Below are 27,852 nucleotides of genomic sequence, written 5' to 3'. Positions count from 1 at the left end.
TGATGTGCCCTGGGCACGGATGTCTCAAAGGCCCCCTTCACCAATTTTTTGGACAACAGTGTTGCACCTGTATGCACAGGCGCCGCGCAATAGGGCAGGCAAGCCAGGCATTTTAAGGGGGCCCCCGAGGGCTGATCATTTAAACAATCAGAAATGTTAATATAAAGACGCAGCAACATCTCTGCATCCCCCTTAGTGGGGCCCCTCTCTCGTTACGCTCGTTATGCTTTTACCTTTTTCAGACTGGTGCAGCGCTTACTCGCGGTAGGCAGAAAATGCATGATTTGATTTGTTAAACATGAAAAGGACTTATCCGTCTGGCATGGCAGCTCGCTCTAACTTTAACCTAGATAAATGCATATCCAAAGTGTTTGTGCGGAGTGTGCAGCGCGCACTGCATTGCAGGCGTCGGTGCGAACACTTGCCTTTTCCGATCAACAGTGGAAACAACTTGAAATACTCAATCTTTTCTGGTCATATACAGAAAAGAATAATGCATCAGTCGCAAGTAGCTACTTTTATTTTTGTAAACTCACAATAACAAGAAAACGTTGTGCTTTTGTAAAATAAAAAAACAAACAGGGCGCGCTTTCATGGTCTCCGTGGCGTGAACTGGAGCGCGTCTCAAAAAATTAACTGAAACACAGTGTATACAGGTGTCGTGCCGAATTTTGCGGCAAGATTTATGCATGCGCTTGAGCGCGGAATAGGCTATATGCCTCCATGCACTCAGTATTTAAGCAGAAATTAATATTAACGTGAGATTAGTCGAATAATTGCTTAAATGAATGACTACTAGTCGACTAGAAAAATCTTTAGTCAATGGCAATTCTAATCAATGCATTTAAGCTAGTTGACATTTATTTAATTAGTAATTCTAGTATCCAGGTATTTACATTAAATTAGTTGAGTTAACAATTAGTTAATGAACTAAAATAATAAAACAAAGATTAAATTAAGATGCTATATAGCATTGCTTGTTCCACCACAAAAGACACTTTTTAAGGTGACAATCCGTTACACATTTGAAGATTTACTGTATCTTGAAGATTGTTGTATTGTATTTTATCTTCTGTTATAAAGATGAAGATTGACATTTCGTTAAAAAAAGCTTTTGTAGTAATTGAGCTTCTCTTGCTTCTTTGTGCTTTCTTTTCATTGATCCACTTGGTTGTGGTTTTAAACTCATTTTTGTTTTGGTTTTTGAGTAACCGTCTTCTACGCGTGACTTTTATATTACGCAATGCTTTTCAGTCGCCTCTAGATGTCCCTCTCAACAGCGCAGCAATACATTAAAATTATTTATTTGATTTATTTACTAGTTAATACTTTGCAACTGCAAAAAAATAATCACATTATTCCTCAATATTAAACAAAATTTTACTGAAAATAAAATAAAAATAAAAATAATTACTGTATTTGAAAAGATTAGACAGTAAATTTGACAGGGCCCCCTGCTGGCCCAGTGCCCTGGGCAAGTGCCCAGTAGGCCCGTGCGTTAATCCGTGCCTGCTTACAACAAACACAACATCTAGTTTTAGTGCAAATTTAACATTGTTTTTTTATACTTTACCTTTAAAACATCTACTCTACCAGTCAAACTTTTGGACACAATTGGCTGAATTTATGTTTCTCATTTTCTCGTGACACAAAATATATATTTTCATTTATTTCATTAAATTAGTTTTTATTTAATTGGTTTATTTTAACCAGTGTCCAGCATACATACATACGTTTAAAAAGTGTCCCAGACTGCACATCATCTTAAAGTCCCCCTGTGGTGTAAATCAAGCTTTTAATGTTGTTTATATGTATATGAGGTGTTTTTAATATCCTTTAAGACAAACCATGTGTAAATTCATAAGTCGACGCCATTGCTGAGTATTTTCTCCGTAAAACTGCAGTGAACCAAAGACAGTCTCAAAAACACGCTTTGAAATCGCTGGTGTTTCTGACGTCACAAACTACCTTGTAACCAATCAGATCATCGCGCCAGCGGGCTTTAGCATATCATTAACAGTGAACTAGCACTAGGCTCGAGAGACACCAGGTTATCCGGTATATGTTGTATGACGATATGAAAAATCGGGTAGATTGAGCAATATAGCCGGTGTATGATGTATATTACGATGTTATGATGAACTATATGCCTTTCTCCACTGTTGTTCAAAGCGTTTCTGATGATCGTTAGAAGGCAGCTGTCTGACTCTGAGATGTGAACGGGAACATGGTTTATGTAACATTAGCAACACATTATTAGTTGTATGATAAAATAGTCAAATGCTAATCATATTAATTACCGTTATGTGTCCGACATTGTAAAGAGCGATAACATTGTGCAGCGTTTTGGTCGAGTGGATCTCTGAGCTGCTGTGAGTGGAGGCGGGGCTAATTAGCATATTCATAGAACCGTGTATACTAAATAAGGCAAGGGTGTAGAGTTACAGTCGAGATATTTTAAGGCATGAAGAATGGTGATCAAAGATGAGTTTTAAGGGCTTTAATTTCAATAAATGATCTGCATGGATTGGGGTAAAAAAGACTGTTTTCCTGTTTAACAGTGTTGTCTCCCGTTGTGTCCTCATAGGTCAGTGTCCCGAGAGCTCCCGCTGTGCCGTGTCCCCCGCGTCCGCCTTCGCCATCGCCACCGCCGCCGCTGGACACAGCAGCCCACAGGGTTAGACTCGCTGAAGCTGATCTCCCAGTTCTCTCTCCTCACGCTCACACACTTCTCCTGCCGTCTCTCATTCAGGATTCACCAACCCAGAGAAAGCGTACGATAAAGAGTTCCTCATCCGCAGGGCCGCCACCAACAGAGTGCTCAACGTTCTGCGCCACTGGGTTTCCAAACACTCGCAGGTTTGTGTGGTCATTTCCAGCCTGCCAGTTTCAGTTCCACGAGCCATTTATCGTTCATAATAGAGACACGACTAGGAGGACGCTACAGGTGAACAGGGTAGAGATCTAAAGCGGATACTCTCCACTGTTGATCAATCACAGTACATTAAGACAATTGTTTTGTATTACAAATTACCCAACATAGTAGCAAAATTGTGGAAGCACTTTATTTTACAGTCCTGTTCCACATGTTATTACAGTAATTATAATAACTGGGTTATAGCTAGGTACTAACCCTGAACCTAACCTTAACCTTATATTACCCAGTATTTTCTTAGACAAGAACACTGTAAGTACACATACTGTAAAATTGTTTATTGTAATAAAGCAATGGGTTTAACCTTAGACGTAAAATATTTACATTAACCAGCCTCTGAGATTTTATGTTAATATTTCAGTAATTTAATGACACAATCGCATGTTGGGTGTAATGCATTACTAAGTAATTCATTACCGTAATTTAATTACTTTACCTTTGAAAAAGTAATTTAATTACAGTTACTTCTGATGTCATTGCATTAAACACAGTATAGGACAATTCTATATAAAACAAGTAGATGTAACATCAAATTTACGTCTAATGTTAAAATCTATGTTTTTAATGTGTCCCTTTAAATACTTTAGTCAGTTCAATAATAATTTATGCAATTTTATATTATTTATTTAAAAGAATTAAAAGAGCACTTTCATGTCTCTGAACTGGTATTTTTATTCTTATTTAGAAAAAGTATTCTTATTTATTTATATTTAATTATAATGAAATGAAAACTTCACTCTGAAACTTGCAGCGCATCAGACTATACAGTTATTTAAATTGCTCTATTTGATTTGATTTGATAATTATATTGCAAATATCATGGAGCCCCGTTTTGTATGGAGTATTTATTTTAATTTTACATTCAATATAATTAATTATCAACTTTTCATCAACTCTACTTCTACTTTTTTTTAATTAAACAAAATGTCATTAAACTCAAAACAGTAGATTGCTATTGTACCTGTGCGTGATTATATGATTTCTATGATCAGCGTTGAGCATGTGACTCTACAGGTCTCAGACCTGCTTCGCTCTTCAGTCCTTCATCGTGTGCAGGAGTGACTGCACTGAAATGTCAGCGGACCCCCGAGGGCCCCGCGCTGTGAACACGTCAGGAACATGCGTCCAGTCCATCCTTTAGCGAGCGTGGCATTTGAAGGAAGCTGGTGGTTTATTTATTGTAGTATATGTCTATACTTCAGGCTCACAGATGTTGGAGTAAGCAGGCAGTTATTGAGAAGATGATTATCTAGTGATATATGAATAGTGAGTATTTGATTGACTGATGCTGATATCTAATGTAACGCCGATAAACTCGATCACGTACTTTACAAACTAAGAGGCGATTCTTTTTCAAGCTGCTTTGAAATATTATATATTGTGAAAAGCACTATTCAAATAATACTGTCTTGGATATTTACTCAAATTCACTTGAAAATTGAAAACTGAAATTTAAATACACTACTGTTAAATAGTTTGGGGTCAGTAAGGTTTTTTTTTTTTTTTTTTTTAAAGATATTAATAGTATATATTCAACAAAGATGCATAATATTATGGAAAGCTTGTTTCCGCCACGGAATAAAACAAATTTAAAAGATCATTTGTCTGACAATTCAGCATTTTTTTTCTTGCAATTGTGAGTTCATATCTCAAAATTGTGACTTTTTTCTTGCAATTACGAGTTTAAATCCCGTACATCCCGTTCTTCTCATAATTGCGTGATATAAACTCTATATATAGTTATAAAGTGCAGTTCAGAGGAAAAGTGACCTCACAATTCTGATATTTTCTAACAATTACGAGTTTATATCGTGCAATTCTGACTTTATAACTGCGATTTTATAATTGCGAGAGAAAAAAAATCTGAATTGTGAGATAAAAAGTCACGATTACCTTTTTTCTTTTTTATTCAGTGGCGGAAACAAGCTTTCATTGATCAAATGTGACAGTAGACATTTGTAATGTTACAAAAGATTCTATTTCAAATAAATGCTGTTCTTTTGAACTTTCTATTCATCAAAGAATTTGCATTGAAATTAAGCATTACAACCGTTTTCAACACTGATAATAATCAGAAATGTTTCTTGAGCAGCAAATCATCATGTTAGAATGATTTCTGAAGGATCATGAGCACGCACACAAACACTAGTTTTGTGTTAAATTTGTAAAACCCATTGCATCAGTAACGGTTGGGTTGGTTCACATTTACACACTGTGTTCAGGTTTTATGGCCATAAAGTACAGGAACATCCTGGAGCAACCTGAATTTGAAAAGGGCTCAGCAATGACTCTCAAGACTCATGAGGCACTAAACGCTAGCCAGAACGGCCACTACATCACACAAGCCTGGTCGTTGCGACTCCATGCGTTTGTCTGTGTTTGCAGGACTTTGAGATGAGCGCAGAACTGACGACGGCTGTGGTCGCTCTGCTGGAGGAGGTCCTGCGAGATCCAGATCTTCTGCCACAGGAGAGGAAGGCTGCAGCGAACATACTGAGGTGAGGCTTCACTGAGGAACCCTTACAAATCTGAGAGAGAGAGTTTGACAGATGGGTAGGATAATTCACCAAAAATATTGAATCAACTACTCACCTTATGTTAGTTGAAGCGTGTACACTAGTGTTTAAAAGTCGGTACGATTTTATGAAAGAAGATTCTGCTCACCAAGACTGCTAAAAAAAAAAAAAACCTAAAAATAGTAAAATATTATTACAAAAAAAAAAAAAAAGATTTCTATGTGAATATATTTTAAAATGTTATTTATTCGTGTGATCAAAGTTGAATTTTCAGTGTCACATGATCCTTCAGAAATCATACTAATATGCTGATTTGCTGCTCAAGAATAATTTCTGATTATCATTAGTGTTGAAACCGGTTGTGCTGGTTCATATTTTTGCAGAAACCGTGATGCTTTTTCCCCAGGATTTATACATAGTTCAAAAGAACAACATTAATAGAAATCTTTTGTAACATTATAAATCACTTTTGATCAATTGAATGGATCCTTGCTGAATAAAAGTATTATTATAAGTCTAAAGTATACTGAATGGTAGTGTAGGTGGAAGACGAGACTTTTTGTGGATTTAAATGCTAATTTAATTCTATGGGGAGCAAGCATAAATAATGAAATGAATTTAAATAATTCTTTACTCTTTCCCCAGTGCACTTTCTCAAGAAGAGCAAGATGATTCACAGCTGAAGATTGAGGATATTGTCCAAATGGTTAGTGTCACTGCACTGAAGTGTGTATAGATGTATGTCTTTCATCCCTGTGTAATTTTGCGTGTGTTTTCTAGTCCGAGTGTCCGAGGGCCGAATGCTTTGAGTCCCTGTCGGCGATGGAACTGGCGGAACAGATTACTCTACTGGACCACATCGTGTTCCGGAACATTCCATACGAGTGAGGATTCCATCAGAGCATCAATTAATACTCTCGAGTGTTTGATTCATAAATTGTTGGTGATTTACTCTATAGTAGTGTTTGATGAAGATGTTGGATGTGTTTCTAGGGAGTTTCTCGGTCAAGGCTGGATGAAGACGGACAAAAGTGAAAGGACTCCGTACATTATGAAGACCAGTCAGCACTTCAATGATGTGGGCAAAAATTATAATCCATAAACATCAAGAGATCAGACACACATCCTCAGATTTGAAAATAATAATGACAGAATGTGTCTGCACAGATTTGTCTACAAAGCTATTTTTAGTCACTTAAGCAGAAGCTTTTAGAATAAAAGATGGTAAAGATAATAATATGTACATCAGGGGTTCCCAAACTTTTTTGTCAGCCAAACGTCTTAGACGTAAAATATTTACTTGAAGCACCAGATATTTTAAGATATTTCAATAATTTAATGACACATTTGCATGCTCACAGATGTCGATAATAATAATAATTATTATTATTAGATGTATGTTTTAACTATAAAAATAAAGATAAATATATTACAGTTGTACTGTAAAATAAAAAATATTTGGTAGTTATAATAATGAAGTCTGCTGCATGTTTCAGAGTGAATTATGAAATATTATTTTTATTTTTTTAGTACAACTGTATCCAATTATACAGTTAATTAAATTGCAGCCTTTGATTTGAGAATCACACTAAGTGATCAATTGCGATTATCGTGTAGCCCCGTGTAATTATTTTAATTTTACATTCAGTATAATTCATTATTAGCTTTTCATCAACTCACAAGTGATGGTGAAAGAAACCGAAAATTCTCGGGCCAGTAGCATGTGTCCAAATTTTAATCTTAACCGTTCTATTTCATCAGAAACGATCTGAAAACAGGGCTTCAAGTGTAAAATACCGAACTTGTCCTTTAAGACTAAAAAAGACAACATTAAACAGCAATTGCATGCATTTAACACTTGCGTGTCAATTTAAAACGTTTATCTGAGGTCCTTAGAGAACAAAAATGAGTGTAAAAAAACTGCCAGATTTGGACTCATTTTAAAGACTTTTGACTGAAGTTATAGTTGAATTAAAAAAAGAAAAAAGTAATAGAGGTTTTAGTTTAAGAAAATGATTTATGAACATTATTTTAAATAAAATATATATTTTATAAAACATGTTGAACTACAAGACAATCAAAGCCATAAATCTAAAAAAGTTGTGTTCCAAATATGAGGTTGATTTCTCAAAAAAATGGCTTTTTTGATGCAGTACCAAACTTTTTCCATTAGATCCCAGTAAAGCTCTAATGGTACAGACAGCGCTGGCATTTGTTATATGTAGTGCAGTGTGTTTTCCTTTCTCAAATATTACACACACACAAAATTATACATCCATACCTATGCGCCCACACAAGTACAGCTGCATAATTTATCCAATTGTTTTATAATACGCAGAAGCAGAAAACAGGAGAAAGCTAGTATTTGCTTTATAGGCCAAACCTGAGAAAATGGCACCAGCTTTTGAAGTGTAAAATGTTTCATTTTGAAACCTCGCCAACAGAACGAAAGCCTATTAACAAAGACTGCCTTTAATGTCCTAAGTGTAACTATTTTGTCTGCCTTGTGTAAAATAGATATAGTAAAGGAAATTATGGTAAAATAGCCAAATTCCAATAAAAATACACACTTTTGCCAAATGTTGGCATTAACAAAGGCAAAATGATGAATAAAATAAAAACTGAAAAAGACTGAAAGTCCTTTAGGATGCACAAGGATGATACCATTTTCCTTCATGTGATGTGTGTCAGAGCAAGTCAATATAACCGAATGATCATTTTTTTCTATAGATGAGTAATCTGGTGGCGTCTCAGATCATGGCTCAATGCGACGTGAGCTCCAGAGCCAACTCTATTGAGAAGTGGCTGGCTGTGGCTGATATATGCCGCTGTCTCAACAACTACAACGGCGTCTTGGAGATCACGTCCGCTCTGAACCGCAGCGCCATCTACAGGTTAAAGAAAACATGGGTCAAGGTCTGCAAACAGGTGGGTTGAGAAAGCCTCAGAGATTCCATAGGATTATAAGTATTAGTATTAGTGTTTTTCGTGTGCATTTTAACCGTGCATGGATTTTGTTTATTGTCAGACCAAAGCTCTTATGGACAGGCTGCAGAAGATAGTTTCATCTGAAGGGAGGTTTAAGAACCTGAGGGAAACTCTGAAAAAGTGAGTTTGTGTATGTTAGTTTTACACTGAATATAAACACATACTCTGTCAAATGTATGGTGTGGTATTTAATCCACAGCTGTAACCCTCCGTGTGTGCCCTATCTGGGCATGTACCTGACGGATCTGGCGTTTATCGAGGAAGGAACGCCCAACTTCACCGAGGAGGGGCTGGTCAACTTCTCTAAAATGAGGATGGTAAATTCTGTCAGGATTTTGGAAGACAGCAGTTCACATTTTGTGGTCATCAGTAAAGAGCTGAAGAGTAAAGAGCAGTAAAGAGTAAAGAGCTGTGCTTGTGTCGTCCTTCACAGATCTCACACATAATACGAGAGATCCGACAGTTTCAGCAGGCGCCCTACAGGATAGACCTGCAACCCAAGGTACGGTCATGACGTGTAGCGAGACCTCAAGCTGTAGATACAGAACTGCTTTAGGTCAAGTGCACACTAAATTGCTCATGCACTTTTAACCCTGTACTGCCTGACTTATGAAAGAAGTCAGAATGTTTTCTGAAATTGAACTGTTTAGACAAAAAAAAGTTTGCATGCATGTTTTTTGTTTAGATTCATATTTTATGCATCATGCTTTTATAGCTTATATATGATATAGTGAAAATATGGAGGGAAAATAGCTAGATTTTATTCAGAGGCCCAAACTTAGCAAAAACATGCAATTTGGTGCAGATGTTGATATGTTATGGCCAGAAAGTGAGATGAAATTCTTTATAACAGTATAAGACTACTTACATAAAACGCAATTAATATCAGTTAATATTAATATCAGTCGTCTCTCTATATCTGCCAATATAACATCTTAGTAATATGATATTTAAATGCTTAGTTTTATGATCAAAAGCACTTGCAATGCAAGACAATGATGATCGAGAGTAATACGTAAACCTTCTTCAAAAGCCTGATGATCATGTTTGATACTCACATTTTAACATGATTTTTCTAAAAATAAAGATGCATGTAGAATCAAGTAAACCTAAGTTACTTAAGTCCAGTAAATATTCATCTTTAAATATTGCTAAAAACGTTGTTATCCGTATGTTTACTTAATAAAAATCAGTAAAGATTTCACAGCAAAAACCCACAAGCTGTTATTTTTTTATACAATTATACTAAAAGGCTTGCTAAAAAAAGTCTAAACTATCAGTTAGACGACAGAAGGCATGAGGTAGATTGTGCACAACAGGTTTCGATCATGTTTATAATTTAGAAATTTGCATGTCAAATATGACGCAATAGGCTTTATAAGGTTAAAGACTTGGTTTGCAATTTACGCAACTAGACTTAAAACACGAAAGGGAAGTGAGCTTCAGTCTGTTTGCCGGACCAAGTGTGGAATCGTGTTGTGATTGACTGTTCTCCTCTCAGGTAACACAGTTCCTCCTTGATAAGACTCTAGTTATGGATGAGGACACACTTTATGAACTATCTCTGAAGATTGAGCCAAGAATCCCTCCTGCCAACTAAACGTGACGATAATGTTTACACCAGACGCAGATATCAAGTAAGAAGCTTCTGTGGGAATCTACACTTCCATCTGAACTAAAGTCTGTCCATTATAGAAACGACAATCTATCAATTTATTTACTTCATTGCATAGAATTTCGTATTGTGATTTTATTTTATTTTTGCTGTAAACTCAGGTATAAATGTGCCTTTTTTTTTAAATATTATGTACAGTTATAATATTCCGGAGTGCATATTTCTAGCATGACACATTTTAATATCAATTTGATAATCTCTTGAAATGTTTTTACCCGAATGGCAAAATATCAGTTCCATTTTAAATGCCAGATCTTTAGTATAGTATAATGAGGATCATTTTTGTATGTGTAGAAATGTCTGTTCAGATGTCAATAAATGACATCACAAGTGTGTGATTGATGTTCACTCGCTGGTCCTATTTTGACAAGCAAGTTTCTTAATCACTCCATTAAAATCCGCCCGTATGAATGACGAACATGAAATGTCAAAGCTCAAACAATCACTGTTTACCAAAAGAAATATCTGTCATTTGTTAATGTTAGGTGTCATTCGTTTACACAGCATGAGGCTGCATTTGCTCTTCTAGCATGTTTTTGTTTGTAGAAATGTTTGATATTTTTGGCATGTGTTTGCATGAATCTGTATTTAATATAATTTTCAAAAATACAAAATTAATTTATTATATTTTAAGAAAAATTCTTTAACTTCTGGATAAACAATAGCAGTTTCTATTGTTCAAAGCATTTGTTACGTATGTTCTACTATTAACTCTTTACCACCAGCGTTTTTTGAACTCTTTCCCTGCCATTGACGGAATTTTCCGGCTTTCCAAGTTTTCACTGTTATACGGTAGGGGGCGCTATTACACATCTTCTGAAAGAGTACTGAATCTCCTGATCAAACCACAGGCGAAGAAGAAGCAGAAACAGAAACAAGCGATATCATATGTAAGCAGATCCATATGTAAAATAATGCGATCCGCAAAATTAAACGGCATATAAATCAAAACTGCCTACGTTACTAAATGAAATGTCGACCCAGGATGAGATATAGGACTGTGAAGCTTTGGGGGTGTTGATGGACTCGATCAACTCCATCTTTGTTTTGATCATTGTTTTAATCCTATCTGGATTCTTTGACAAAAATGTGATTTTCTCAGCTTTTTGCTCCGAATGTTGCTTTTTTAATGAAACTTACCCACCTTCAAGTGTTGATAAAAAAAGAAAGCATGAAGCTTGAATAGAGCAGAGGCTTTGTTTTTTATTTTGATATATTGCATATTCAAATATTCATACAATATATTCTGGGGGCCATGAAAATTTTGTGAATATGATCAAAAATGCTGGTGGTGGCTGGCAACTTTTTTCAAAAACGCTGGCGAGGAAAGAGTTAAACAAAGTTGCCAGTCAGCGCTAAGATTTTTGATCATTTTCACCAAATGTTCACGGCCGCCAGAATGAATATCTGAACTCACAATACATCAAAAGAAAAGAACAGAGCCTCTCTTTTAAACAACAACAAAACACTGTATTCTAGCTTCGTGCATTATTTTTTATCAACACTTGAATGTGGGAAAGTTTTAGCCTGACAAGCCAGACCCACATCAAGATGTTGGGTCTGGGAACACACCATTGGCACGGCTCAATCCGAGGGGCGGGATAAACGGTTGTCTTTCAAATTCCCTCTGCACGCAATAGGCTAGCGCTACAACCAACCAGAGTGTTTTCCCACCAGCGGAGCTAGTTGATAGATTAAACTTTTGCCGTATCCGGTCGGCAAAACTCCGAACACATCTTCCTTTTTTAAGAATGACCGTTCTTTGTTCTTTTCTCAAAGAAAAGCTTAACTCCCAAGTCCTCCAGAGTCGATTGGAAAGACCGCTGTTCGCCAGCAGCAGCAGCTCTTCTTTGTTTTCAAGTAGCAGGGAACCGTCGCAACTCTGTCCTCATTATGTTAAGCCCGCCCACCGACTCTATACACGATGTGATTGGCCTGACTAGAGTTTGGTTTTTCCAGCTCGCAAGCCAACGGAGAGTTGCTAGACGACCCTGGCTGCAAAATAAAACTTGCTGCCGCTAGGGTGCGTCTAGATTTCTAGGCTATAGGTAAGTTTAATAAAAAAGCAACATTTTGAACAAAGAGCTGAGAAAATCCCATTTTTGTCCAAGACTTCGTCCGCAGATGGAGTAGATCAAGTCCATAAACACCCACAAAGCTTCACAGTCGTTTCCTCTTCATGGGTTCGACATGTCATTTGATAACGTTATTCAGTTTTGATTTACATGCTGTTGAATGTTTGATGATCACGTTAGCTTACATGTGTGAAACATCTCTTGTTTCTGCTTCTTCTTCGCTTGTTTTTGGATACTCTTTCAGAAGATGCGAAATAGCGCCCCCTACCACAGGGGTTCTTAACTCTGGCCCTCGAGGTCTCCTCAAAACTAATCAAACACACCCGAACAAGCTAATCAATAATAGGTTCAGCAGAATATGTACAGTGCCCTGTCTATTTAATTGGTTATATATGCGTTTATTTTAACTTCTACCTGGAAAACAGTCATTATTGAGAACTTTAAGCTGCCTGCGTTGTCGTTTTTATTTAAACAACTTCCTCATGCACACTTCCTGAAGGAGTGTCTTTACCTCTTTTCATATATGAATTCACATTCATGTCTTTTTTTTTTTTTATTACCGACATAAATGTACACCTATCCATGATGTAACTGTAAATTATGAAATAAAACTTCTTTGTCTTATCTTCTGTATGCTTGTTTTCTATCATGCATTCAAAAGATCAATTAGATATATTCGATCTGTCTATCTATAATTATGTCTGTCTTGCGCATCTACAAGTTGTGATAGTGATTTCAAATAAGTATTGTAGAAGTCCTTACTTTTTCCAGGTAAGACTAAGAAGTTTTAAAGAGCTGATAGTGGTTCTATTTAAGAGGTTGCGTAGAGTGCAAAATGCTGGACCATGGCGGCAGGTCTCAAGGACAAGCCGGACGCCAGACATGGGTTATGACCTGGCAATTACGTGGAAGAGGATTGGCCATCAGGTCGGCTTCTAATCCCATATCCTGGGAGGAGCGCCAGCTTCACCCACAGACTGTGCTTTCTGACACAGCCTACTGTAACAGAGGACACTCTACAGGTAAAAAAAAAACTCTTCTACTACTTAATCATAAAAAATAAAAAAAACAGAGAGAACTAAAGCTAAGTTTGAGAATAAGGAATTCTGTTGACTGGTAAGAAATAGTTTTCATTGATTTGCATTTTTTTTGCTTGGAAATTTACTGTACTGCAGTTTATATTTAATCGATGTCTTGATTCATTTTAAAACTTGACTGTAAAATGCATTGCAGATACCCATACGGCACAGGTTACTTTTTCAACAAAACGCATTTAGTGCCATCTTTAAGGACATTATACAGTAGTTCTGTCATCTTACATGTATGCATTTAGCAGATGCTTTTTATCCAAAGCGATTTACAAAAGCAATTCGCCAACAATATTCGTAAAGTACAATGGCAGGTTTATCAGACAACTAGATTATTCCATAACCCAGCTATAGCTATCAAACCCTAACAGCTAGATTATTATTTAATGGTGTTCTCCAAACATTATAGACTAATCCTTGAGTTAAAAGCCTAATAATCCCCCACAACTCCGCCAAGAGATAGACTTTAAAGCATGGTGGAGTGCTGATGGGCCACCTGTTCAGAAGTATCACCGAGTTTTTGCTGTTTCATGTAGATCTGAGTTCAGGCTGCCAGATTCTCGTCGGGTCTTGTGAACACTTGTGTGACCGGTTCAGAATGTCACGGCTGAGCACGAGGCCATAGGATAGACCGATGCCAGTTGGGGCTTCGTTCCAAACACGTCATGTAGTGTGCTGCTAGTCTATTAATAACACTTTCACTTTCCCAGTATTGTCAACGAGGATTGGATATGTCAAGTCTGTCACCAAATGCAATAGTTTAATCTCCCTTAGATAGATAAACCTATAGATTGACCAATGCTCTTAATATTTTGATGGATTGTCTTTAGTGTGGCTTGGTTCTCTTTTACAAAATATGACGAAATCATATTTGGCTTGACTACTAAACTATGCCCTGTATTTAAGAAAATTTTTAGGAACATTATACAAATGTCTCCATAACTATCCTTTAGTAATGGACGAGTCTTTGAGATTTAAGATGTAGCCTAACCAATGCAACCACCTATGCTAAATAGATGTAGGAAGTATTAATAAATCAGTCTATTAATAAGGTAACCAGTCACAAACAAGTAAGCTGCCATTTTAAATCAGGTGAAACGTTTCACCTTTAGGGCACCATCTGTTAACTAACACAACATTAGTCTGAAACGAAGTATTCATTGCCATGATCATTCTGAAAACCTTGCCACTTTGTTCTTCCAGTGCTGACCCGTCAGAACTTTTTGACAAGAAACGGTGTGAAGATGGCAAGCTCATTCGCCAAGATGATGTCAAGCCGTGGCTTGCTCATGGCGAGCATTGGAGCCGGTGCGGTGGCAACCGGTTATCTATTGAGTGACAGTGCTGTCATCTCGGCAGAACAGAGGAGGAAACTATACCCTCCCAGGTAAGCACTAGGAGTGGTCAATTCAGTTATATCCCATTGATAATACTGCATGGAATATAGCAAGTCATTGTATAATAAATATCTAGACATTTGTCACTTAACACATTGCTAATCATGCCTGAATAAAATGCATGAGAAGCTAATATGTTTTTAACATTCATCAAATGCACCCAGAAAGGGTACGTTTCTATTCCATCAGAGTTAACTTGCACCTGTTCTGTAATGGAAACAAATATGATCAGGCGTAGAGGTCATGATGTACTGTGTGATGAAGTGCCAAACGTTAACTAAGTGAAAGGTAAATGGGTCGGAACATGACACTTAAGTAGCTTATGTCCTTTTCCACACATCACACTCTTCCACGCTAATAGATGCCAAAGATCAAACCAGATCAGCAGACCGAGACTGAAGTTTCTCGAAGGAACCTACTGTTGGTCTTTTAGGTTGATCCAACACCCTGATTCAAACCTTAACCTTCAGCTGAGAAACTACATCAACTGTTTCTGATTAGTCAGTGTCTTGTCACAGTCTTATAGGCCTTATGTAGTCCCGCTCCTTTTCAGTGCTGCGCTCGTTTGTGTTCTGTCTTACGATTTGTATTTCCACAGTATAAAGGAAAGAACTTACGGATTTATGAATGAACCGTTCATTTTAAAATGTTCCCGGTCCACTGACATCTTTTATGTCATCCTCTTCAAACATAACAATGCTCATATGATAACTTTCGTTAACTCTACGATAAGTAAATCCCCTTCACCAGCTAATTACTCTTTGACAGCGATGCCATATAAGTATACAGGGCTACCACAAAAACGGAGGTTCAAACATAAAATTCTAAAGATGGCTGCACGCTTGTTTCTCTGGCGTATAAGGGCTGTAGATTTTGGGATTTAGGCCCAGTTCACAAGAAGTCCATCTGCCCCAAATGCCACTCTCAGACTTTGCGATCCTCTAAGTCCACACTGACATAATCCTGGATATACTTTCGGGTAGTAATCCCACTATAAAGTCTACACTAGTGTAGTCCCGTGCCGTGATATGACTGAATTATCATCAAGTGTGCCATTTGAGCCAGGGCCAATGACTAGGGGTGTGCCTGAAGCCTAAATCCGTATTCGGGAAAGCCCCAAAACGCATTCTACGGAGCCCCAAAAGGGACATGGTTAGGCTTGCTGCGGTAGCCTGTTACAGTACATCAGATTTCACTTCCCACATGAAGAGAGTAAAGAGAGATGACTGATAGGACGATCCTGAGTGCCACTGACAAATATCTAATCTTGTAAAATGTGTGGTAATTACTGCCACTCCCTATTCACAGAGTACGTGTGATCGTACCTGATACCTGATCGTACCTGGCTCCCTGATGCCTGCAAATTATATACAATATAATTAACAAGATTGCTTCACAACAAACTCCTAATTTCTACAAGAATGCCATGGCTGCCAACAACTTGGACATAATCTTCGTCTCAGTCACTTTTTCCACAGAGTTAAAGACAGAACATGACTCAAGATGTGACATTGTGTTCCTCAACAGTGCTGACTTCCCTGACCTTCGCAAACACAACAACTGTATGTCCAGTTCCCTGACCCCTGCTATCTATGCCAAGCTGAGGGACAGGATTACCCCAAACAACTGGACTCTCGACCAGTGCATTCAGACTGGTGTGGACAACCCCGGTCATCCCTTCATCAAGACAGTCGGTATGGTTGCTGGTGACGAGGAGAGCTATGAGGTACAGCAATACATTCAAAATACCTAAATGCATAAAATATCCAACTTCTCTTCTCAAGAAAGTTTTGTTCAATCGTTGCTGAAAAGACCAGCTGGTCAACAGCATGCATTGTATTTGGGATGCTGGCTCCTTAAGTTTTGCTGGTGAATGTTACTGTTACCAAACCACTACTAAACAACATAAACAAGCATGGCCAAGTCAAATTCATTATTGTAAAAACTGGTCTTTTCTACAAGATCTGATTTTGCCTCTCCTGTCTTAAAGGAACACGCCGACTTTTTGGGACTTTAGCTTATTCACCATATCCCCCAGAGTTAGATGAGTCCATACATACCCTTTTCATCTCCGTGCGTGATGCACCCACCGCTAGCCTAGCTTAGCACAAAGACTGGAGGTAAACGGCTCCACTTATTGGGAGCAGTATGCTAGCTGGAGCCGTTTACCTCCAGTCTTTGTGCTAAGCTAGGCTAGCGGTGGGTGCGTCAGACAGAGTTACGGCACGCACAGAGATGAGAAGGGTATGTATGGACTTATCTAACTCTGGGGGATAAGGTGAATAAGCTAAAGTCCCAAAAAGTCGGCATGTTCCTTTAATGTCTTGCAAACTAATTAAGAGAGAAAACTCCCTTGACTTCTCTATTGCAGGTGTTTGCTGAAATCTTTGATCCTGTAATCAAGGATAGACACAATGGCTATGACCCAAAGACTATGAAGCATCCCACTGACCTGGATGCCTCCAAGGTGCACATCTGTTTCTATCTCATCATGTAAAATGAGTTTCTCAGAGTTCCATTTGATTCTATTTTCTTCCTGGTTGTTTATCTTGCAGATCCATTCAGGCGTATTTGACGAACACTACGTCCTGTCCTCCCGTGTGCGCACAGGCCGCAGCATCCGTGGCCTCAGCCTTCCCCCTGCCTGCAGCCGCTCTGAGCGACGTGAAGTGGAAAGAGTGACTGTCCAGGCCTTGGCTGGCTTAAAAGGAGACCTCTCTGGACGTTACTACAGCCTGACTGAAATGAGTGATGCTGATCAGCAGACACTTATTGATGTGAGTTGCTTCCATAAAGTTCTTCCTGTCATGGGATATTTTTGTTCCAACCGAGTTGGTTGATAATGTGATTGGGTTTAATGGAGTTGCTGCCACACATCATGATGCTGAACTCTTCCTTTCATGCTGGCATGGGCTTAGGAGCATTTTCTCTTTGACAAGCCAGTGTCTCCTTTGCTCACTTCAGCTGGGATGGCCAGGGATTGGCCAGATGCTCGTGGGATCTGGTAAGGCTAGAGTGAGAGAGAAGAAGCCATGGTAGCACAGCCCTAACAATCCCCACTCTTCCGAGTTTTTTATAGGTTGCATTTTCCCCTTTTTCTGCTCTACTTCTCCAGTTCCACCTACCTTTGTCTACCTTTCATCCTTCTGTAGGACCACTTTCTGTTTGACAAACCTGTGTCCCCCTTGTTGACGTGTGCCTTTATGGCCCGTGACTGGCCAGATGCAAGAGGCATCTGGTATGGCTTTACGAAGTTCTTAGCATGACTTGATCACCATTTGTGTAGCTAACAAGATAAGTCACATAAGATATATTTATATATATATAAAATTCTCACTTTTGCAAGTAAAGCACTGTCTTCAGATAAACCAAAGCTTAAATTCTATGTAAGATTAAATGCATGTCATGGCACACTATTGCAAAATGCTCTTGACTTCATAAAGCATAAATGACTTACTGGCATGACTGACAGTACAGTACAAATCATCCATGTGCAATATATGGTTCCTAAATGACATTTTGGTTTTGAGCAAGCTCCTTTTTGTGTCTAAAACATCCAATCATTTGCAAGGCATAACAATGAGAAGACCTTCTTAATATGGATCAATGAGGAAGACCACACCCGTGTCATCTCCATGGAGAAGGGTGGCAACATGAAAAGGGTGTTTGAGAGGTTCTGCAGAGGACTCAAACAGGTAAAACCACACCACCTTCATGCTTGTCCATTAACCAAGCTGACTGCACAAGAACATATCTAGAGCTGTATATTTGATAGTCTCATCTGTAAATTTGTCCTGTGAAGTTAATGTCTTTCATCCGTTGGCTGCTTCTCTGTTGAACAGGTGGAAAAATTGATTCAGGAGCGAGGCTGGGAGTTCATGTGGAATGAACATCTTGGTTACATACTGACTTGCCCATCCAACCTAGGCACTGGCCTCAGGGCTGGAGTACACGTCCGCTTGCCAAAGCTCAGCAAGGTAACAGTAATTAGCTTTATCTTATAGTGAAAGCTTTGGGAAAGAAGGAGTATTGAATGGCAGAAACCTGTCTAATTAAAAAAATTGCCTGTAGGACCCTCGTTTTGGCAAGATCCTGGATAACTTGAGGCTTCAGAAGCGTGGCACTGGAGGTGTGGACACAGCTGCGGTTGGCGACACTTTCGACATCTCAAACCTTGACCGCCTGGGCAAATCCGAGGTAGGTCATTCAAGCCAGTGGGTTAACATGGAGATTTACATGCACAAGATTCTGTAACTCTGCTTTTCTTTACCAGGTGGAACTGGTGCAGATGGTCGTCGATGGTGTCAACTACCTTATCGAGTGTGAGAAGAAGCTGGAGAAGGGCCAGGATATCAAGATCCCCGCCCCCATCCAATTTTTTAAGAAGTGAGCAACAATCTTCTGATGAAGGTTGGATCCAGTACAGCAAAGAGAAACATGGACACTCCTTCCACCAATCCCAGAACTGAAGGTCTTATATGTATAGAAATCTCAATAAAATGAACCCTACAACTACGAATTCTTTCTTATCTCTTATCTCAACCACTAACATCATGTGAACACAGCAAGCAATTGCTAGAACTCTGCTATTACAATCAACAAAGACGATTTACTTGGTAGACTTGGGGATCTTACTTGGGGATCTTGATCTTGGTGGTGGTTGAGGAGAGATCCCCTGACATGATTGTAAAGCGCTTTGGGTGTACAGTAGTACATATGAAAGCGCTATATAAATGCCCGATTCTATTCTATTCTATAGACGCATAGATAGCTTCTCGTTGTGTTGCTTGCTTTGCAGTAGACTGACTCATCTTATATTGCTGCCAGAAGCTTTTTCCTCTTAATTATAGCAGTAGGATGTTACTAACAAAGTGAACAATAGGCGCATTTCCATTACAGATTTGCAAAAAACTTTTTTTCTAAATGTCGACAAAAAACTATTGCGAAATGATGTTATGCGACTAAAACTTAATTTTTTTCTCTCGCGGTAAGTCATTCCAAAAATCATGGCAACGGACGTTGGTAGGTTTATGTATAGGCTATCCCAGCCACTGCTCTGGCCATTATTATTAATCGAAGGAGATGTATGTGTGTTATCCAATCATTAATGGTAAGGAAAGACCCTTATACTTGAGAGCGGCACATATGAGGTGTTTCTGGGTGTTTCTCCCTCATATCTGCTTCGAGGTCTTGATTGTGGCATTTCTTTGAGGTTTAGAAATGTCTTTTATGAATTTAATAAAGAACTCTGTCTCTTATTCTCTCCAAACATACCGGGTCATCTACGTCAAAAACTGTTTCTACTGCTGTTTCCATTTTCCATTCCAAAAAACACCTCATGCGAGCGATAAAACTATTTTGCGATAAATGAGAGTTTTTGCAAAATTGACGTGTTTCCATTGGGCGTATTTTCAATTCGCAATTTCAATTTGCAAAAATTTGAAGGGTAATGGAAATGCGGCTACAGTTGCTTTGCTATCCCAGACATGGGTAGGCCTTTATCATAACAACACTGAACTAAGATTCTAGGAACCCAGGGCCTTATTTATAAATTGTTGGGTAGAAACCGTCCTACATTTGCTCTTACAATCATTTCTCAAATGCGCATACGTGTGAGTTAAGAGAACGAACGTACACGCGTAAGACTCTCTTCCAGATAAATCGCAAATGATCTTGAAATTGAGTGCAGCTGAACGGTTTCAGATCTCCGCCTTGTAAATGCAGCCTAATTAATATCATTAACATGTAAAAGAGCACCAGTCAACATCCTAATCCCTTTACTTGAGAATGGCGAGCGGCAAGAATCATTTGGATTTCCAAATACCTACAGTACTCCCGACTCTTTGCCACAAGGAAAAGTGCATACGTCTGCTTAGACCCTGACATGGTGCTAAGCACTTTTCCACGTCAAAGACCGTTTTTATAAATATGAATATATGACTGGATTTTAACGTATGCACACTTTAAGATTAAATCTTAAACATTTTATAAATGAGGCCCCCAGTGTCCAGGCATATTATGCACACATACACTGATCAAACCAAGACTCTTTTCTTGAAGATTTCTTAATAAGTCTGGGGTCTGACTTAATACAACGTCACCTCCTCAAAGTGTATTTATTCATCTGAGGCATTGATGCAATTAAAAATAATCATCTTTATTCCTCCCTATATATGTGTGTAAACAGTGTTTGTCCAAATATAGTATTTCGTCAGTAGTAAAGTGCTGAAAGATCCATTTTGACAGAACCTTCTATACATGGTTTAAACTGTAATTAACTGAACACCAGACACTGGCCTCTCGTTAGACTAATCTCTCCATTTAGAGCTGCTTAGTGACGTATCTAATTATGCTAATCTTGGTTCTATACTTAAGAGAAAAGCGGGTTAGGGGTGAATATGTGTGCGCTTCTACAAAATGGGTTCACTATGTTGGCTGTAGAGGTTACTAAAAAAAAAAACAGGGGGGTATTTTTACAAGTCCTTTAATCTTCATACAACCAAACCCCATATGTAGCCAATGATGATAGTAATTTAAAAAAAATCATCACTGTACTTTGAAACCACCTTTTGTTTGAGCAGGAGAATGTTGAACCATATAAAAACCTTGTTAATTTGGGAAAATTCTGTCCATTATAAGGTTAAATTATCTAATGCAGCTTATTTGGCAACACAAGTAAACTTCTTGTTCTGCAGTCTATGCAAAGAAATATATTGTAAAGGAATTTGCTCAAATTGACCCATTTACCTTGAAATTCTTAATCCAATATTTTTAATCAGATCTTCTCCACAGTGATTTGGCGGTTTATTTCAGCGTGCACGTCTTCCTCGTTGGTTCAACCCGATCAAACGCATCATATGGCGCCCCCTAATGGTCATTATAGTGAAGCGCTTTAACGTTAGATGTACGTGATGTTTTGAATTTTTCATTAAAATCTTCCAATTTTTCAACTGTAGAAGTGCAAACTTGGGTAGTTTTTAGAATTAACAAACAAAAATACTACATTAATTTTTCATATTAATTCCATAACACCTTAATCTGAGAAAAAACTATGCTTCCTTAAACCTTTACCAAACCGTTTGGTTGCTTTAACATGGTAAAGTGATTTTTTTTTTAACAATATCCTTTGCTTACAAAAAAAAAACACCACTAATAAGTACGTTAACCTTTGCCTAAGTTTCTGTCAGTTAACTAGTGAAGAGGTATTTCTATTCCTATATGATTTCCTGACAAGTAGTCAAGAAGCATCAAACTTTAGTTTCAGAAATTTGGACAAAAAAAAAGGACAATCTTACTTGAAATGTTTGTCCCAGAAAAGTCTATAGATATATGAGGTTCAATCAGACACAAAGTAATTTTTGCTTTACTTTTTATGACATCATAAACATTATATTGGTGACAGTGACTAGTTTGTGATTCAATGAGTTACAAACTGAGATTATGACGAACATGAAATCTTATTCCACAGAAAACAGTGCAACCTAAGAAAAAAAATAAAAAAAATTACAGAGATGAGAGAGAAATATAAAAAGAAACATTTGCCACACACCTTTGACATATTATGTGTTTCAATTCAATGAACTATTGAGTTTGATTTCTTCAACGTCATAAATGTGAAAGTGAAAGACTTAACATTATACTCTGGTTCACCATAGTATTCTGCTATGAAAACGGTCAAGATTGATCACACAGCAGATTACATGACCTGAACACATCTCTGTGCAATTTAAGAACAAATTAAAAGGAACAACCTATCCTTCCCCACCCCCAAACCTCACCACTTTTATCAAGTTCTTATTCGCACTTATTTCCCCTGATCACAATTTCAACACACTTCGACACCCAGAGGCTGAGAAGTCACGGGTCTTTCTGTCGAAGGTGAAATGCGTCTGGGATTCTGGATGCTGGATCCACGGGTGACCGAGAGTGAGGGCGGACTGGCGGGGACTCGGATTGGGGGGGAGAAACGGTTTTGGAGGAGTGGGCAAAGCAGAAACATGGGAAACACACCCATGCGGTATCAGTCCACTGGCCGCTTCTCGCCGTGTTTCTTTGTAAACTCTTCTGCATTCTTAAAGAACTTTTTACGGTCTTTTGAATATTCCTCCGCTAGGTCGGCCCTCAGGGGGTGCTCTGGTTGGGGGTCATTGACGAGGGCGATGAGAGACTGGATTACTGGTGAAAGAGAGCAAAAAAATAGATTTAACGACAATGCGATGAGTACTAGGGCTGTCACTTGTTCGATTTTTGAGACGTAAGTGTTCATTGAATCGATTGTAAAATCGATTTTCCTTGTCTAAAGACGTTTCCATTTTAAACGCCAAAAATGCGGACACGGACAACTAACAGGCATTAGGACGAACGTAAAGAGGGCGCTTGAGACGCGCACAAGTCAGCAATATTTCAGATGATTTATTGGCGTGAAGTTTCGTGCACAATGACAAACAGGAGTGCAACGTTCTCGAAAAACAATAAGCAGAGTGGACTGCCATAACATTACTGCAGTCTTCAACATGGCTGAGTTTACGATTAGAAATGTCAAACATCGGCGATTGTAGACCGTAGCCTGAATCTGTATCTGTATGCGTATGCATGAGACTGTCTGAATACCGGCAGAATTCACAGTTTTGTTGTAAAAAGAGACACATTATGCAGAAGTTTAATTTGCTTTTCTGCCTAATTGAGCTTGAACGGTTAAATACACATACTTCTGTGTCAAAGTGACCGTGTTATTTGCAAGTAAACAGTCATTTATGTCTTAAGTGAACATAAACAGTTGAGAAAGAAAACGCACAAGTATATTGGATCAGTGCAGTCGGCCTTAAAGTGAGAGCATCCAAATTGACCTGCTGTCGTTATTAAAGGGATACTCCACTTTTTTGGGAAATAGGCTCATTTTACAACTCCCCCAGAGTTAAAGAGTTGAGTTTTACCGTTTTCGAATCCATTCAGCCGATCTCCGGGTCTGGCGGTACCACTTTTAGCATAGCTTAGCATAGATCATTGAATCGGACAGGACCGTTAGCATCTCTCTCAAAAAAATGACCAAAGAGTTTCGATATTTTTCCTATTTAAAACTTGACTCTTCTGTAGTTACATCGTGTACTAAGACCGACGGAAAATTAAAAGTTGCGATTTTCTAGGCTGCTATGGCTAGGAACTATACTCTCATTCCTGCGTAATAATCAAGAAACTTTGCTGCAGTACCATGAGTGCAGCAGGCGTAATGATATGACGCAGCACCTGAAAATAGTCCCCAGCTCAGTAACTTCCAACGTGACCGGGACTAAGTTTGTCTAACCTATTAGACCTATTTTCGAAAACGGTAAAACTCAACTGTTTAACTCTGGGGGAGTTGTAAAATTAGCCTATTTCCAAAAAAAGTGGAGTATCCCTTTAAATCCATCAAACAAAACGAGAAAAATCTCTTAGTGTTCTTGACTGAGACACTTTTGTAACTTTAATAAGGATAATGTGTATTTAATTTACAGTGAAGACTATGCAGTAAACATTTGATTATACAATTTATGTAGTATTTCTTATGTAAGTTTTTCAGGTGGGTCTATTTCATTTGTGTCTTTGTTCTATTGTAGTATCTTTTCCTATATGCTTGAAATTAGTTTCTTTGTTCTTTCTTTATTACTGTTTACTTGTCTTCAGTAAGCTTGAGTTTTGTTTTTTACTTGGGCTAGTATTATTTTTTTGTGATATTGAAAATGGTGATAAGAATTATGAAATTTCAATGGTATCATAAACATTATTTAAAGCAAAAATAACTATTTCGTTATATATCTATATAATTATTGTGAAATAAAATGACTCGTATATCGTGACATATTATAGTCGTATCACCCACCCCTAAAGGTGAGTGTAAATGCTGATCAAACGTGCCGTACCTTGATCAGTTTTGGTTGCAGGTTTCCAGTTCTCTGCACTTATAACCGGCAGGCACACCTGACCTTTCTCATCAATGTTTGGGTGATAGATCTTTGTTTTAAACGTGATCTTCGGAGGTTTAAAAGGGTATTCTGCAGGGAATGTGATCTCAATCCGGAATGCACCTTTATCGTACGGAGGGTTGTCCTGGAAAACAAAACAGGGCACATGCAAAATGGTTCAAAACAAAGAGCTTTTCAGATTGGCTTCTAAAGGAAAGCGAATGGTGAAAGTTTAATGCAGAAAAAACACCTTTAGTGATATTAGAGAAACACATTAGCGTTATTAAAAGCCTATGAGATGCCTTCAAACTTACAGGAACAATGAGTCCTTGCCAGGTCAGAATGTTCGACTCATCCACCTGAATGTTGCGGAAATTTTTCATTCCAGACTTGCGGATTTCATCAAGTTCCTGTAAAACATAAGATTATGATCAACCTGCGGTGACACTATGAGGAAACCTGACACTTCTCGAATCATTGAGAAACCATAAAGTGAGAACAAGATACTTTCGGTTTCACTGTGCGCAATTGTAATAAACAAAATAATACTTCACAACTCTATAGTCACATTTACATTATAAAAATGTAATTTATTTTAATTTAAATCTGTTAAAATAGAGTTTGAAATATGACTATAATCACTCAAAACTGACAGAACTCATTTATTTATCAAAGTGTCCTTAATCTCAAGAAGATTTTGTAAATTCTAAAAACGATTTAAACAAAGACACCAGACACACTTCCTGTTTCTCTTTCTCATTGCATCATAAATTAAATTACACATTTAGACCGCCCGGAAAACTCCATCTGTCAAATTAAACGATTTATTTATCGCTATATTCTCATTTAATCATAATCCGTGACTTGTTCTTAGTTGATACAACTGCGGATACGGAAGTTTCTGTCTTATCTTTGAAACTAACATCGTCTGTCAACGAAACACTCATTAATAGACGAGCAAAAGTTTATCCTGATCCACATAATAAATTAGGCTCATTCAGAACACCGTTTACTTTATTCGCGCTTTATTTGACTGTTTATTTCCATTTTATGTGTGTATTCGAACTACAGCTAAGCTCGTTAGCTTCTTCCTCATCATCCTCATCACATTTCCCACCAGAGTGCTCTAAAGTTTCAGCTTTCCGACCAACAGCGATTCAAGTCCGCGATACTTCTTTTTACTCAAGTAAAACTAGTCAAATCTGTATTTAGTATGCATAAAAGTAGATTTTTTTGGAATATTTACCTTATGCAGTCGCCTGCTCGCTGCCATCTTGGATTTGTTTGTACCCACAATGCAAAGCGCGTTGAATTCGCTTCAGTCAGTTCAAAGAAATTAATAAAATATTTAATTTAATCAATATATGTTGCAAATGATTTAGAGAGTTTTAAGGATTTCTTCTTTTTCCAGTTGCTTTAAGGATTGAAATTAAACTTGGGGCAGCTTTAAGAAATCTTCATTTAATAATGTATGAATAAACAGTTGTTTAGCATTCAGGCTTACTTCCTCAAGTTGGTTACAATTTAATTCGTTTTATAAGCATGTTAATGTTATCTCATCTGACATACACTCGACTCGACAGTACAACGGAACAATTGATATACACACAGTCACAATAAAAAGAAAACTCTTCTTCAACACTATCATCGCCTAAATGAAACCGCAGCCGTCAGGTGGTACAGCGGTCACGTGGTAAAAGTAGGAGTTCGCAGCATATTCCTAGTTTACAAGTTGTAATTACGAGAATGCTTCAACACTTTTTACAAGTTACAGAACATGTTAATTGAACGGACAAATGAAAAAAATACACCGTTTTTCAGATGACAACGATTCTAAGTTTTATAAATATTATTACCTCTCTCTCTATATCGAGAGAGAGAGCTATAGTGCATATCTTTACATATAACTACAATTTACTTCAATCCCAAACGAGTCCACTAGGGGGTGTAAGAGCACTTCGCTAATGCTGCACATTCAGACTCAAACAAACACAAACTTTTACATGGGTGACAACAATAATCACTCGACTCTTTAAATCACATTAAGGCTGTTGTTTTAGGCTGTTTATTGAAGTAGGCCTATATATGTTGTGGGAAAACTGCAATGTGAAGGACGAAATAGAGAGTAAAGAGGTTTTTTTTTTTTGCCAGATACAGTTGTGGTCAGAATTATTGGCAACCCTGGTAAATGTGATCAGAGATGTCTGTAAAAAAAAAAAAAGAAATCTGTATTGTTTATCCTTTTGATCTTTCATTGAAAAAAATGAAATCACATTATGAAATAAATGTTTTTCTCCAAAACAAGTTGGCCACAATTATTGGCACCCTTTTATTAAGTACTTTTTGCAACCTCCTTTTGCCAAGATAACAGCTCTGAGTTTTCTCTTATAATGCCTGATGAGTTACGACACGACAAAAGCTTCATCTTGTGCTCCATAACACATTTTTATGTTGATTTTGATTTTGATGTTTGTATTGGATCAGAGGCCGTTAGGTTTTGATTTTTTATATGTCGGTATTTGCTAGAATCCGTGATGTATCTGAACAAGATGTCCAGTATCTCCAGCAAAACAATAGGCCCTCAACATTAAAGATCCAGCGGAATATTTAACCGTGGACATGGGGTACTTTTATCCCTGTTTGCACAAAACACATCTGGTGGGTTTGCTGCCAAAAAGCTTTTTTTTTTTTTTTGACCATTTGAAGTTCCATTCCAGTCTGAATATGCTGGAGTTTGTTTTTGGATGAGGGAGGAGGATTTTTCTTGAAACCCTCCCAAACAACACATGTTGTTTGATATTTTTTTAAGACTTTCTGACCCCCAGGACTGAACTAATCTCTGTAATTCTCCATCTGTGATCCTTGGAGAGTCTTTGGCCACTCGAACTTTCCTCCTCGCTGTGCATTGGGACGACATAGACACACGTCCTCTTCCTGGCAGATTCGTAACATCTTTAGTTGATTGGAACTTCTTAATTATTGCCCTGATGGTGGAAATGGGAATTTGCAATGCTTTAGCTATTTTCTTGCAGCCACTTTCTATTTTGTAAAGCTCAACAATCTTTTGCTGCACATCAGAACTATATTCTTTGTGATGGATGATTAAGTGAATTTGGCCTTTGTGTTTCCTCATATTTAAACTCCTGTGAAACAAGAAGTCACAGCTAGACAATTTCATGTTCCTATGAATGTTCCTAAATATTAATGGGAATAGATATTTTCCTCATAAAAAATTCTAGG

The 27,852-nt window shown here is 37.8% G+C and overlaps 3 protein-coding genes across 6 annotated transcripts in view; 2 read left to right on the top strand and 1 right to left on the bottom strand.

Annotated features, from left to right (window-relative positions):
- rasgrf2a (Ras protein-specific guanine nucleotide-releasing factor 2a) overlaps positions 1–12,813 on the top strand; it is a 40,399-nt gene extending 27,586 nt beyond the window's left edge. Inside the window, exons 18-28 of the mRNA XM_084400335.1 lie at positions 2,588–2,677; positions 2,753–2,859; positions 5,321–5,433; positions 6,097–6,157; positions 6,232–6,335; positions 6,445–6,529; positions 8,182–8,379; positions 8,480–8,559; positions 8,639–8,756; positions 8,873–8,941; positions 9,941–12,813. Coding sequence (XP_084256461.1) covers positions 2,588–2,677; positions 2,753–2,859; positions 5,321–5,433; positions 6,097–6,157; positions 6,232–6,335; positions 6,445–6,529; positions 8,182–8,379; positions 8,480–8,559; positions 8,639–8,756; positions 8,873–8,941; positions 9,941–10,039 — 1,124 coding nt within the window. The 3' untranslated portion in view covers positions 10,040–12,813. The remainder of the gene's footprint in view (positions 1–2,587; positions 2,678–2,752; positions 2,860–5,320; positions 5,434–6,096; positions 6,158–6,231; positions 6,336–6,444; positions 6,530–8,181; positions 8,380–8,479; positions 8,560–8,638; positions 8,757–8,872; positions 8,942–9,940) is intronic.
- A 219-nt stretch (positions 12,814–13,032) lies between these two features.
- ckmt2a (creatine kinase, mitochondrial 2a (sarcomeric)) lies at positions 13,033–21,876 on the top strand. 4 transcript variants are annotated; one of them, XM_084400330.1, is made up of 10 exons: positions 13,033–13,211; positions 14,481–14,664; positions 16,202–16,400; positions 17,046–17,141; positions 17,230–17,451; positions 17,827–17,912; positions 18,246–18,369; positions 18,517–18,651; positions 18,746–18,871; positions 18,948–21,876. In XM_084400330.1, exons 1-10 carry the CDS (start codon positions 13,079–13,081, stop codon positions 19,062–19,064), a joined length of 1,422 nt encoding a protein of 473 aa, XP_084256456.1. In that variant the 5' UTR covers positions 13,033–13,078; the 3' UTR covers positions 19,065–21,876. The 4 variants fall into 4 exon arrangements, with proteins under 4 accessions (XP_084256456.1, XP_084256457.1, XP_084256459.1 ...); XM_084400331.1 differs by lacking the exon at positions 17,827–17,912 and adding an exon at positions 17,593–17,678 and having other exon boundaries at positions 13,036–13,211; XM_084400333.1 differs by lacking the exon at positions 17,827–17,912 and adding an exon at positions 17,593–17,678 and having other exon boundaries at positions 13,164–13,305.
- Positions 21,877–22,021: 145 nt separating this feature from the next.
- ube2l3a (ubiquitin-conjugating enzyme E2L 3a) lies at positions 22,022–26,313 on the bottom strand. The gene is made up of 4 exons (XM_084400334.1): positions 25,859–26,313; positions 24,927–25,022; positions 24,571–24,757; positions 22,022–22,849 (listed from the first exon to the last, which is right to left on the bottom strand). Exons 1-4 carry the CDS (start codon positions 25,883–25,885, stop codon positions 22,695–22,697), a joined length of 465 nt encoding a protein of 154 aa, XP_084256460.1. The 5' UTR covers positions 25,886–26,313; the 3' UTR covers positions 22,022–22,694.
- Positions 26,314–27,852: the final 1,539 nt, after the last annotated feature.

Source organism: Rutilus rutilus, assembly GCF_951802725.1.
Source record: "Rutilus rutilus genome assembly, chromosome: 25".
Taxonomy (NCBI): domain Eukaryota; kingdom Metazoa; phylum Chordata; class Actinopteri; order Cypriniformes; family Leuciscidae; genus Rutilus; species Rutilus rutilus.
This window is presented reverse-complemented; position numbering and strand designations above follow the sequence as displayed.